The sequence below is a fragment of the Microtus oregoni genome, unplaced genomic scaffold (assembly GCF_018167655.1).
Source record: "Microtus oregoni isolate MIOR12 unplaced genomic scaffold, Mior012 000027F_ref0000203, whole genome shotgun sequence".
NCBI classification, from domain to species: domain Eukaryota; kingdom Metazoa; phylum Chordata; class Mammalia; order Rodentia; family Cricetidae; genus Microtus; species Microtus oregoni.
In genome coordinates this window covers 22,484,821-22,498,551 of record NW_024543086.1, presented here as the reverse complement: position 1 = coordinate 22,498,551, position 13,731 = coordinate 22,484,821, and the positions used below count along the sequence as shown (strand labels likewise).

The window sequence follows — 13,731 nt, the reverse complement described above, 5'->3', positions numbered from 1 at the left end:
GGAGTCCGCTCCGGCTCTGCGCGCAGGACCGCGGAGCGCGTGCGCACTGTGCTTCCCAGATGACCCTCACGTGAGCTGCCACGACAGGACAAACCAAGAAGTCCATGCTGCGAGGGGGGTACCGCCCTCAGACGATGCTAACCTCTGAGGCCAAGATGGATGTTGACCCCAGAATGCCTCAGTCCCTTCATTTTCTATCCACAGTTAGACACTTGTGGAAGCTCCAGCGTCTCCCACATCAACCCAGTCTGAAAATCTCTGCATACCACAGCGGCTCTCCCCACTTCCCGAGCTATTCTCCCGTCCCCCAGCCGCAAAGGGAACACCTTTTACCTGTCTGGAACTGGGTGGCCTCCAAGCTCTTAGAGGAATGCAGAACTTGGTTGGGTCTTGGCCGAAACCCACCTTTGTCGGTCAAGACATTTGCAATGGGTACGTAATTTTAGAGCACCCACTGAACACAGACTTCTCCCCATTTCACACATAGGGAATCTGAGGCACAAAGCAGGGCAGACTGTAAGTAAAAAAGTTCAGAAGAATCAGGATACCCACTGCAACTATACCCTGGCTTTGACTCTCACACTTCAGTAAGGATGCCAAGAAATCTGTTTTTATGATTTTTAGATAAGGGACTGAGTTTCTTAAACATGCTTCCCAACTTGAACCTGCTGTGCCAGAGCAGCTTGGGATAGCAGCAGGTGAAGCGTCAGATGGCAAATTCACCATAGTCCAAAGTAGAATGGACTACACCTGAACAAAGTCCTCTAGGCTCCTCCCACGAAGGGGTCTGCAAGGGTGCAGAGAAGGTCAGCTGCACAGGGAAGCGGAGTGAAGGCAAGAGACCCTCAAGTGGGGGAGAAGGTAGGGAGCTGTAGCGAGAGGAGGGATGCAGCCGAAGCACTCAGATACTATGAGCAGACAGACTGAGAGCAGGCCGAGGAGATGACCGAAATGGCTGGGCGATGGAATAACAGATATAATATATATAATTGAATAACATTCAAAGGACAAAGGGCTAGCCCTGGAAGCAGTGCTGAGGAAGAGTGGCTGTCCAACCAGAGGGCTTGCTCAAGGTTGCCATTCACCAGAGATTTCCCTCAAGGCCATGCTGTTGAGATAGCAGAGACCCTCCAGGGCCTTTCAACTAAGGAGTGTGTATGAGCATCCGAAGAAGCTACATTTCCTGGCTGGGAAGCTCTTTTTCTTCTCACGTGGGAACCGAAGTTCCATAGTCTGAAGTGACTGCCTCCCACCCCAGCAACCTCCTCCATCCCCAAAGAGTCACGCTTCTGGTTATCCTTCAGCTAAGGCTGCTCCAGAGTCATTAATTGTATGGGAGCTCTCCAAATTTCTTCAAACTCAACATACACCAGCAAATTAGCACTATCGACCGGTAAAGAAAGAAAACCACAATACCTTTGTAAACACACTTAGAATCACAAGGCTTAACACACTAATGACTACAGTGGAGATGTGTCTGGCCCAATCGAGGCAAGGCCTGATTATTCAACTGAACCAACGATGCAATTTCAATACATCTACCTCACAGGCTGTATTGAAGACAGTCACTGAGAACTACATAGCTCCTCGACATCCCACCACCCTCTCTGTGACCAGCACCTACTGCAACCACCTTAAGCTGCAGAGGAACCATGACTGCCTGGCTCAAGTGCCACAGGCACAAAGCTCATAGCGACACGCTCTTGACGGGCATCCCATTCCGTCCATGGCAGAACCAGAATTCACGGACAACTCGAGTCCCTGTGCTCGCATTTGCAACTGCACCAGGGTAGTTCAATTACTCAGGATTTCAATTTCACCAGGAATCTTGAACACCAAAATGAAATGACCCCATATATGACAATGAAGAGAATCCAGGTGTTTAATGGAGCCTGAGCACATTGCGTACCCTATGAGATCCACACAGGCTAAACTTCTTTTTTTCCAGACAGTGCCTGTCTGTATCCAGGGCAGGTCTCCAAGTCATGATTCTAAGTGTTGGGAGTATAAGTATGCACAACCACACCCAACTCCAGGACCAAACACTGTTTATACGCTGCCATCTTGCCTGAGGGATCTACACATATTCTCTCCTTTAGTTCTCTGGCATGAGTTCTATTTTCATTCTCAATTTACCCAAGAGGAAAAAGTAAGGCTCAGGCAAGTAAAATCCTCTACTCCAGTCACACAGGAGATAGAGTGATAGCTAGTGTTGTCAGTCTAACGGAATCTCCAATCACCTAGGAGACGGTCCTCTAACGTGACTGTGTGTTTGTCTTGATTATATTAACTGATGTGGGACGACACATCTTAACCGTGAGTGGCAGCATTTCCTAAACGGTATCAATCATTTGAGATGCTGATAGTGGGATCCCAGACTGTATAAAATAGAAAAGCCTGGGCCACTGAGATAGCTCCACTGGGAAAGGTACTTGCCACTGGGCCTGACTCTGATCCCATATCACAGAAGACAAGAACTGACTCCACAAAGTTTTCTTTGAACTCCACACTTACAGCATGGCATTCATACACCCACACAAACACACAACTGAAGTGGGATGTCCTTCTGTATATGTGTGACTTTTATTGGCTAACGAATAAAGCTGTTTTGGCCAGTAGTTTGGAGTATTCCTGGTTAGCTCTTACATCTTAAATTAACCCGCTTCTATTCATCTGTGTATCACCACGAGGCTACAGTTTACCAGAAAGATTCTATTGTCTTTATCCTTCAGAAACTACACGCGTTTCTTTTGACTCTGCCTACTCTCTCTATCTCTGTTCAGATTTCCTGCCTGGCTTTACTCTGCTAAGCCATTGGCTAAATGGTTTTATTCATTAGCCGATAAAAGCAACACATATACAGAAGGACGTCCCACATCACACAATAAATAACTATAAAATAAAATGGAGGCGAAGGGAGCCTGGATAATGTTTTCTGGACTGTGGATGTGATGTGACCAACTGTCTCAAGCTCCCACCCCGACTTCTCTGCCACAGTGAACCATCCCCTGCCACTGTGAGGTGGGATAAACTCTTTCTACTTTAAATATCTTGAGCTCTTAGATCAGTGAGATTAAGACAGACAATCTGGTGTAGTCTTCAAAAAACAAAAGTTCCTTCTGGTGAATCTCCTAACAGGTGCATGCAAATCTCATATGTGTTGCATGTTATGTGCATGTGTGGTGCACACATACTGCATTTGGTTACTGCCTGCTTTGATCAGAGACAAGGAAAATCCTGAGGGCTCTGATATTCTCGCTGAAATGAAGATCCTGGGCAAGGCAGGTATTTCACCAAGTAGCCAGCTTATTAAACATCATTCTTAGAATTGGAATTCAGGTGCTTCAAAGCCCCTCCAGCAGTTTATCCACATGCTGCTGGAATATAAGCTCCACTATCAACATATTAAATGACTAATTTTATTCAACAAATATTTATTTGCTACCATGTGTCAGGTGATGAGTCAGGCAACAGAGATCAAAGGGTAGAACACCAGAGGACTATTGAGGAAGTAACACGCCCTTTATTGACTAGCTCTGTGAACCCAGAAGGTTCTCAACTTAACTGACCTCTGGTAAGAGAAGGCTGGTACTGCAAATGCCATATTCTTCATCTCATACTCTTCTGGCCCTGCTCTCAGGTCCCACCCCAGCCTGCTAAAAAATCCAAAGTTCCCCCTCCAGCCAGGTGAATGCTGGCAGAATACAGTGTTGCTTTCTTTCCCTGCCATCCCTGGGAAAAACAAGCTAGCTGAGGGAACTCGGAACTCAGGAGTAGGGTGACCTTCCCCCTTGTCAGCCCTTTCTGTTCTGCAAGTATAAGGCCCACACGGAGTAGATCTTTCTGGGCTAAGCAAGTCATCACGTGCCAAGATAGGGTAGAGGTGTGTGTGTGTGTGGGGGGGGGTGTCTGATCAAGTCACTGAGATGACTACATAAGAGTAGGTGTGTGTTCACGCACGCGTGAGCGACATTCCTAAATGGAAAAGATCCCCTCTTTTGCCAGAAAGATCCTGCTGGTCCAATGGATGCTGCTCTTTTCTTCTAGCTCTAAATGTCACAAGTGTAAGGTTGAACTAGTCTTAAGCTTGCTTATCTATAAAAATGGGAGGGGCACTTCCTAGAATGACCAAGGACAGAGCTGGTACACAGAGTACCCGGCCCTGTGCTAGGCCCATCATAATCATCCCACACAGCACAGCTAGGAGCCCTCCCACACAAGAGGAACTTGAGGAAACAGCAGTCAAAAATGCCATCCAGGTCTGTCTAGCAACCAACCTGCCCACCTTCCTTCAGGCTTTGTTGCAGTCTCCATGGAAACAAAGGAAGCAGCGCCAGTGCTGCTTCTTGTGTGATTTCCTAGTATGCTGGCTTTGACTACGGTAATGCACATGCGAGATGCTTCCTAGAGACGAAGGCATGCTCTCAGCAAAAGCAAAACTATTTTGATACTATTGCTTTGCAAAGAACAGTGCTCTGAGTGACCCCCCAAAAGGCAGAAAAAAGCTGAAATCCTACTTCCTGTGGACAGATGGAAAAGATGACTAAGAAAAGGAGACACTCGCTTGTCCCGCACCTACTCATAAACTAATCTCCCAGCTCTAAATCCCAGGAGTCCTCCCAGCCTCCCTTCAGTATTGCAGAGCCTAGAGACCTTTCTGTCCCTGCCCACCTTCCTCTAACCACCCAATCGGAGAGTCCCTAGGAGTGAGGAACCAGGAAGAGCACAGAGACTTCCCCAGCTATCAACCGGGTTCCACTCCTTCACGGCCACGGCAGTCCTACTAGGAAACAAAGGATCAGGTGTATTAAAACGCCTCAGAAACCCATAGTCTGCTCCCAGGGTCTGCGCTTACTTCCTTGGGGCAGTGTCCGTGTTATGAGTGCCCATTTGTTCACGGGGTGTCTGACCTAACGCCCCCATCCGGGTCGGTTCTACTGTGGCAGGGGGCCAGGGAGAGCAAAGAACCCAGCCACCGTCACTAAGGCCAGGGAACAACGCCAGCTCTCGCCCCCAGCCACCGGTGGCGGTCCCCGCTTCCGGCTCGCCGCTCTCCCACCCACAACACCAACCGGAAACGGCATGTGCGGGGCTGTAAACACGGTTTGCAACACCCCACCCCTCCGATCCCGACCCCGCCTCCACGCCACGTGACGCGCCCGCCCCCGCCGCCGCCTGATTGGACGGCCAGCTTTGTTTACCTTATATGGCCAGGTCCTAACACCCCGCGGCCGCCCATTGGTACAGTCGCGGCCTCACTCAGGTGACGTCACCCGACACAGAAAGATGCAAATAAACCGTGGCATTCTGGGAATGGCAGTTCGTGGCCGCTCTCGTAAGAGCTCCGCGCGGTCCTGGCGCCCGCAAGATTGCGGAGGCTTTTCTGCTTTTGCGTGGGAAAGTGGGAACTGAAGGGACAGGGACTCCAAGGTTCCAGAGACCACTGGCCTGGCCAGAGTTTCACAGGAGCTTTCTTTTCTGTGGACGCTCCTCCTGCGCAACTGGCCGAGACTTAGGCGACGATGCCTTGCTTGCGCAGGAAGGCTTCGTGGAGGTGGTGACTTCAAGCAGCGCCTGGAAAAGGCAGATGCTGTGGTTCACCGAGTGTCTTCTAAGTCTCGGGACTTTCGGAGCCTTGCAGCCTAAGGCAGTGGAGTTTGGTCATAGCTTTCGGAGAGCCTCCAAAGAGAGTGCCTGCTAACGCTGTGATGCTAAGCATGGCAGGCTGCAGGACGTGACAAGCCTGTGTTGTGGTCCGGGTCCCAGACTTGGCATCACAGCCTGGAGCGGGAGCTGCGCGCCCTACGGAGATCCACTAGGGAAAGGGCGTCCCCTCTCCTCCCCGGTCCGTTCGGCGGGGGCGTCGCGGACTACACATCCCAGCATGCTCCGCCGGCCGCCGGGCAGCGAGGCGCTGTGAGTCAGAGCGCACAGTAAATATTTGTATTAGCCGGGGCCGGCTCGCTAATGGTGGACGCGTGAGGCGAGGCGCGAGCGCGCAGGGAGGCCGGAGCGGGCTGCGCGGCGGCGCCATGTCCGTGAACATGGACGAGCTCAAACACCAGGTGATGATCAACCAGTTCGTGCTGACGGCGGGCTGTGCGGCCGACCAGGCGAAGCAACTGCTGCAGGCGGCCCACTGGCAGTTCGAGGTGCGTAGGGGGACCGGCGGCAGGCGCGGGCGGTGTGGGCACGTGCCGGGGTGCGGACTGCGGGCTTCACCGACGGCCAGGCCCGAGCCCCGAAATCGGGGCTGCCCCGGGACCCGGCGATCAGGACAGGGATTCCCCCCCCCCCCCCACCTTTGTCCCGGTAACGGCCGAGGGCGAAACAGACGGCCGCCTGGAGGACGCCCAGGGCCGGACCGGAGGCGGAGTCGCTCCGAGCGAACGGTCCCAGGGTCGGTGTGCCCGGTGGGCGTCTTGCGGCGTGTGCGCACACGTACATGTGCATTTGTATTTACGCACGCACCGCGCTTGGGCGTCAGCAGGGCAGAGCGAAGGTTGTGAGCATGTGGGCGCTTGTGTGGACACGAAGTCCAGCCCGAGACCGTGTCTGATGTAGGGATAACGTGTGTCATGTTCGGTGTGTGTGCAGCGCGTACGTAGGTGGCGGTTTGCGAATGGTGGCCTTGCTGGGTACGGTGCGGTGTGTGTACACACATACGGCATGGAGTGTATAAGTGGTGTGCAGGATCCTCAAACTAAATTGTTAGGATGTGTATATGTGTACCCCAGGACGAAGGTGTGACTGGGGCGGGATCCTTATGAAGGCCCGGGTGTCCTCAGGCCTGACAGACGAACCTGTACCTTGGGATAGTGTACTGCACACGGTTCACTAATTTTAGGTCATTCTAGACAGGAGCGGGTAATGGCAGTCTGGCTCCCAGCTACTCCCAGGTTTCTCTTGGCCTGTAAAGTACTGTGCTCAGTCTTTTGCGTTACTGAGATGCCTCTTATCCTCTAACTCAAATCCCCAGCTTCTCTCCTTGTTAGCATCTAGAGATGAGGCCAGAGGGCTTGAAGCCGTGTTCCTCACAGGTGTGAGGTCACAGCGAGAGCCAGTCTAGTAGTGTGTGTCCAGTTGGGAACCCCAGAACGTGGTTTCCCAGTGGGAGCCATCCCACAGAAGTCTCTGGGAAGAGATTTAGGCTTAGCTTTCTGGTGCAGGGGTGGGATCAAAAACGTGCCCTCCGTCCCACCTCTGTAAACCAAGCCTTTGCTCTGCTTCCCTCCTTCCCACCAAACTTTCAGGCCATTGGGCCTGTGCAGGAGACAGGAGGGGAGGCTTCATTCTTCAGCCTCAGTTTCCACACCCCTGGGGGTAGCAGGGTTTGAATCATCCTCTAAGACCTGAATGGTCGCCATCTCCCCTCCCCCCTGCAGCCCCACCCCAGGGAAGTGCCCTACTCCCCACCTCTGCCACAATCCTAATCTGCCCAGTCTCTGGGGCTGGATGTGGTAAAACTTGTAAAACCACATTCATGGCAGTCGCTGGAGCCCAGTGGCTGTGCTCGCAGGCTCCCTCCTTGCCTGAGGCTGGGCAGGCAGGTGTCCCACGGGAAGCCGGCTGTGGGGAGGACTCTCAGCCCACCCGTCAGTTTGGGACAGTGTGTCCCTCAGGCTTGAAGGAATGGACTGAAAAATATGGCTGTAAAGTTTAGGGAAAACTGTCCCCATGAAGATTAGGGGCTTCCTGCAGCCCGGAAACAGTCTGACTGACACAGCTAGGGTCTCTGTGCTATTGGCTTTGCACAGTCCATCCCCCCACCCCTGTCACCATAGATAATTTAAGAGTAGGCTGTGGACCACCACCACCCCTGACCTGAGGCATCTGCCTAGGAATGAGGGGTTCATCATGGTTAGCCCTCCCTCTCTCTCTTGATTGACAATATACTCCAGGCAGTGTTTCTGGGTCACATTCTCAGACTCAGGTGCTAATGGGGGCAGAGGCTGTGGGGGAGGGGACCTCTGTGTAGCTGAGCAGTTTCTCAGTGGCCTTTAGAGGACAGTACCAGGTTTGTCATGTTGGAGTCCTGGGTGGATGGGTGCGTGGGGGAGCAGCTGACCCTGCCATGGAGTCTTGGGTGTCACCAGGTTCATCCCCACTCAATGCTTGGGAACCCTGGTGTAGGGTGTCTCCAGCAGGAGATGCCCAGGATAGTTCATTTGAATATATTTGAATATATTTGGGGCGGAAAAAGAGCGAGCCCTGGGAGTCAGACTGGGTTTCTGGATGTGTTGGTGAGGCCTGAGGCCTGGAGTCCCGCTGGCTTTGGGCTGGCTTGCCCGTCTGAGGAGTAATAATGCTTCAAGACTGGGACTTGGGGGCTGGAGAGATGGCTCAGCGGTTAAGAGCACTGACTGCTCTTCCAGAGGACCCGGGTTCGATTCCCAGCACCCACATGGCAGCTCACAACTGTCTGAAAATGTAGTTCCACGAGATCTGACACCTTCACACCAACGAACATAATAAAGTTAAATAAATAAATAAAAAATAAAATGTTTAAAAAAAAAAAAGACTGGGACTTGGCAGGCTCCTCAGGACTCCTTACCCACTGACAGCCTTCCTAACCCAGCACAAGAGCAGCCAGTTCCCTCTTTTCCTGAAGGGGCCCAAACAGGGCATGGTCAATACAAACATCACCCTTTAGGTTTCCTGAAGCCACTTTGGAGTTCCCTTTCCCGGATCCCTTTTTCACTGCACTCTGGCCAGTTTTGAGAGTTTGCCTAGAATCTCAGTCCAGGATTCTGCCCCCATCACTACCTCATGCCAGCCAAGAGCTTTAAAAAAAAAAAGTTACTTTACCTTCAGTTTTCCTGTCTGTAAAATGGATGCTATCATTTCTGGCCTCTGGGGTTGATGCGTCCCTATATTTTTATTTTATTTTATTTATTTTGAGGCAGGTTGTTTTTGTTTTTTGTGCTGTAGACTAGGCTGTCCCGGAACTCACATTGTAGACCAGGCTGGCCTTGAACTCAGAAATCTGCCTGCGTCTGCCTCCTGAGTGCTGGTATAAAAGGTGTACACCACAGTCCGCCAAAAGTGTTCCTGTTTTGATAGAGCCCTGATGGGAGAGGCTGTTGCTTGGAACCAGCCAACTACAGGTGGCTGTGGAGTTGTTTTCAGTTTGTGGTGGGTTCAGTTTCTGGGTCACTGTCTAGCTTTCCACGTGAGGGCCATCCCTCTGGAGAGAAGCAGGTCTCTACCCTGTAGGCTAAGACTAATTCCTTAAGGGTCCCATGCCTCAGACTGGAGAGATGGTTAAGAGCTGTGGTTGCCCTTCCAGAGGACCCAGGTTCAGATCCCAGCAACCAAACCACGGCTCACAACTGTCTGTAACTCTAGTTCCAAGGGACCCAACAGACACATGTGCAGGCAAAACACCAGTGTAGTACATAAAATAAAAATAAAATCATTTAAACCAGACGGTCATGGTGTACACCTTTAATCCCATCACTCAGTAGACAGGCAGGTGGATCTCTGAGTTCGGGGCTAGCCTGGTCTACAGAGCAAGTTCCAGGACAGGCTCCAAAGCTACACAGAGAAACCCTGTCTAATCCCGCCCTCAAAGAAACAACAAATAATAATAATAAAATAATTTTTAAAAAGTGAAAAGAGTCCCTGGCTCACATATGAGGAAACAGAGGCTCAAATGAGGATTTGCCACCCATTGGTGACAGACCCAGGCCATGATAGAGTCCAGACAGTGCTGGGGTAGGGGACAGGGCTTCAGTAAGCCACAGACACCTGACTGGTGGCAAAAAGATGTTATACAGGTCTTCACTATCTGTCCAGCCTGCTGTGAGTTCCATGACACCTCTCCAGGTGGTAGTCACAGGCACACTGCTGGATATTAGCTCACCCTGTCCCGCTGGTATGGTTGAAGGGTAAACACAGTCTTTCTCCCTGCAGACAGCTCTCAGCGCCTTTTTCCAGGAGACCAACATCCCTTACAGCCACCACCACCAGATGGTAAGTGTCCCCTGGAGACACAAAAATGGCCACCCTGGCGACTCCTAGTCTGGGGGGGGGGGGTGAACTTACTGGCTCCACCTAGGGAGACCTTAGGTGGAGGAGGGTGGTGCACTGGGAGGGTAGGCCTTGCATGAGGTGTGTCTACAGGAGTGTGGACAGCCTGGGCCCTTCAGAACCCAAGAACACTGGCCCTTGGAGCTCAGCTCCTGCCAGGCAGTCTCCCAGGGCTGCCGTGCTGACCACAAGCTGGAAAGCCTCATGCCCAAGGCAGGAGGCATTGTGCCAGGTGGTATGATCTCCATGAAGCCAGGCCAACCCATCTTGATGCCTTTTCCTGTGATCTATTCCCTGGGTGGTGGGCCAGCTGGGGCTGCAAGCAGCTCATGTGACTCCCAATAACTCCTGGGTATGTGTCTCCTTTTTAGAGGCAGCAGAGGCCCTATTAGATAGGGATGCTCAGTCCTCCGTCTGTCCTTTATTCCCCCACAGATGTGCACTCCCGCCAACACCCCTGCCACGCCCCCCAACTTCCCTGATGCCCTCACCATGTTCTCCCGTCTCAAGGCCTCTGAAAGCTTCCATAGTGGTGGCAGCAGCGGCAGCCCAATGGCCACGTCGGCCACGTCACCCCCACCGCACTTCCCCCATGCCACTGGCAGCTTTGCAACACCCAGCTGGCCAACTGCAGCCTCGCCCCCAGGAGGCCCACAGCACCACCAGTCGCAGCCGCCCCTGTGGACTCCGGCACCCCCTTCCCCAGCTTCAGACTGGCCTCCTCTGGCCCCCCAACAGGCCACCTCAGAACCAAGGGCCCACCCTGCCATGGAGGCAGAGAGATAAGGGAGGCCCCTCCCCCCTCCCGGAGGCCAGGGCCCCGTGGGGTGGGGGAGAGGATGTCTCTGTGGGCCCCTTCACCCCTCCTCTGTCTGTACCCACATACCCCAGAGCCCTGGAGGGGAGAGACTGGACTCTAGCCAGGCAGTCTTGTGCCAGCATGCACAGCTGCACACACGCAAGTTCACAGCACAGGAACCCCCAGCTCGCATGGATTTGACTCAAAAGTGGCTTGGGTGCCTGGTGGGCAGCGCCTTGGAGACCAAGCAGCCATCCCAACGAAGACTCACCTGCCTGGCCCCACCACCTGGAGTGTTTCAGAGAACCACTTGGTGGCGGAGATGTGGCTGACTCCTGTCTTGAGGCCTAGATCCCCACCCTTGGGAATGCAGAGCCTTCTCCGCATGTGTGCGTGTAGCTGTGTCTGTGTATTTATATGTGTGTCGCTCTTCAAAAGCAACCTAGTTACGGGGCAGCTGGACTTTGCATGTTAGAGTGAGCCCCAAGTCCCTTGGCCCACCACCCCTTCTTCCCAAGGGCCCTGCCATGCTCCACCTCATCTGCCAGCATTGCTGTTTCCTGCAAAGGATTATGGGAAACTCCAGGACTCTTCTGCCCATCCCTCAGCGGCTGCCTGCTGGGGTTCCCTGCATGCCCCTTCCCCAGAGCCCAGGGGTACCTGATCCCCATTTCCTATCCCCCTTTTAACAAAAGAGAAAAGAATTTCAACCTATTACAAGGCTCTGTAGTCTTGCCTCATGTGTATCCTGGGTGTTGCTGACTGCCTCTGAAAAGAGATGCTATGGTGAACAAAAGCCACCCATTCTCGCCTAGCTCCACGCTGTTGGATCTTGCTGTCCTGTCTACATGTTCAGAAGTCATCTAGCCTATCAGAGGCTAACTCTGTTAAGTTTCTTAGCCTTTATTCCCAGACTCTCACCTCTTCTGTATCCCTTTTCCTGATGAAATGGTGGATCTCAGCTCTGCTTTGAGCAGGGCTTATTTATACCTGTCTGCTGGGGCTTCACATGGATCTTCTTGGACCTTTAGCCTAGCTGCCAACTCCAGGGCTTGGTGGGTCTTCCATCCCAACCTGGATGCTTATCTGGAGGGAGAGAATTGAAGCGGGAGGGAAAGGAAAGTGAGTTTTACTCTACAGTTCCTCCATCCAGGGATGGTGGGTGATTGTTTCTAGAGGATCTCTTTGGGGGTCACCTGTCATGTATGGTCTAGTGTGAGGTTTTTGTTTTGTGGGTTTTTCTTTTTGAGCTTGTCCTGGAACTAACTAGCGATTGTAGACCATGCTGGCCTCAAACTCCGAGATCTACCTGCCTCTGCCTCCTGAGTGCTGGGATTAAAGGCGCATCGCCCAGCCTAGTGTCAGTTTTTTAATGCTCAGCCGCCCCTGGGTGGCTTGCGATGGACCATACCCACCCTGCTTAAAATAGTGTTTCATGCAAAGTGGGCAGCAGTATCACCCTGGATCTTGTTGGCTACATAGGGCCTTAGTGTCCAGCCCACACCCCAAGTCAGATTCTAACAGGTCCTCCTGTTACTAAATAGACCCTGAGAAGTAGTTCGGTTTGGTTTTGCTTTTCAAGACAGGGTTTCTCTGTAGCCCTGGCTGTCCTGGAGCTCACTCTGTATGTGGACCAGACCTCAAACTCCACCAAGGTGTATGCCGCCGCCACCACCTGGCTGACGCTGAAGTTTTAAGAAGTACCCCATAAGACATCCAATAAACTGGACCTGAAGCTGACATGGTCTAGCAGTTTGGGGAGGCTGCTGAGAGTTGGAGCTGGGCATCTCAAGTGGTTACACCCACTAAAGCAGAAGGGATTTTCTAGCCTCAGCACTGTTAGCGTCTGGGCAGACAGTGTCCCCACGATGCCCAGCATTCTGGAAGCCTGCCCACTAGATAGAGTAGCGCCCATCCCAACTGTTGTGATCAAAGCCCTCTGTAGACACCGCTGGTGCCCTCTCCGGGGATGGCGGCTGCTGGTCACATGGTTCACATGCCTGGCTGCCTAGACAGACCCCAGCTTTCCCCACCCATCTGCATCAGTGCTGGGGAGAAAGAGTAGCAGGCAGACAGTGATCCATCCCTCTGCTTACACTTAAAGCCATTTAGTTTACACTTGGAAAAGGTGAGCTCTCTGGTGTGCTAGCTATACTTCAAAGCTGTTACTAAAAATACACAGCTCCCTCTACCAGGTGGTTCTGATGCAGCAGCTAAAGCACACAGCCATCTGACTCCTGAGCTCCAAACTTGAAGGATGAGGGTAGTTTGAGTGCTTGAATTTTTTGAGAACTTGCGTGTCGTTTTGTTTTGAGAGAGGGTCTTATTGTGTGGTTCAAGCTAGCCTCAAATTCACCTAAATGCTGATATTACAGATGTGAACCATTTTTTTAAAAATCCATTTTAAGTGTTTGCTAAACAGCCTAGGTTCCAGGCTTCCTAGAACTGCCCTGGATGAGGGTCCTAGACTGCTACTTGAATTTGTATGCTGGAGCCCTCCTGCAGGTGGGACCTAGGAATTCATTTCCTAGTGCTGATGAAAACTCACAGTGGTTACCACTAACCTGAGAGAGCCAGGTGTGGCTGATGATACCTCCTAACACAACCCCAGGACCCTCACCAGGAAGCTGAGAGGCAGAAGAAGAACAACAACAATCTGTGTGTTCAGAGGTTTAAGCCGTCCTTGGCAGTGCTTCCTCAAGCCTTCCTAGGAGCAGCCTGAGCACCAGCTGTGGGCTTACCCTTGCCTGGCACACATGAAGCCCTGCTGGTGGTCCCTGACACTGCCTAAACTCTCAAGTGTGATAGCACACGCCTGTAATCTTCCAGCTCTAGGATGCATAACAGGAGGGTCAGAAACTCTGAAAGCAAGCCTGGTATGCAGGAGACCCTATCTCACA

The 13,731-nt window shown here is 52.3% G+C and overlaps 1 protein-coding gene across 1 annotated transcript; it reads left to right on the top strand.

The window, feature by feature from the left end:
* Positions 1-5,325: 5,325 nt before the first annotated feature.
* Ubald1 (UBA like domain containing 1) lies at positions 5,326-11,545 on the top strand. The gene is made up of 3 exons (XM_041676326.1): positions 5,326-6,152; positions 9,916-9,975; positions 10,468-11,545. Exons 1-3 carry the CDS (start codon positions 6,033-6,035, stop codon positions 10,816-10,818), a joined length of 531 nt encoding a protein of 176 aa, XP_041532260.1. The 5' UTR covers positions 5,326-6,032; the 3' UTR covers positions 10,819-11,545.
* The last annotated feature ends 2,186 nt before the right edge of the window (positions 11,546-13,731 follow it).

Bases quoted from the DNA above. Each gene is read 5' to 3' on its own strand.
- Ubald1 (XM_041676326.1), top strand. From the start codon at position 6,033: ATGTCCGTGAACATGGACGAGCTCAAACACCAGGTGATGATCAACCAG. The intron at 6,153-9,915 runs GTGCGTAGGGGG...TTCTCCCTGCAG, and splicing joins CGGCCCACTGGCAGTTCGAG to ACAGCTCTCAGCGCCTTTTT. The intron at 9,976-10,467 runs GTAAGTGTCCCC...ATTCCCCCACAG, and splicing joins ACAGCCACCACCACCAGATG to ATGTGCACTCCCGCCAACAC.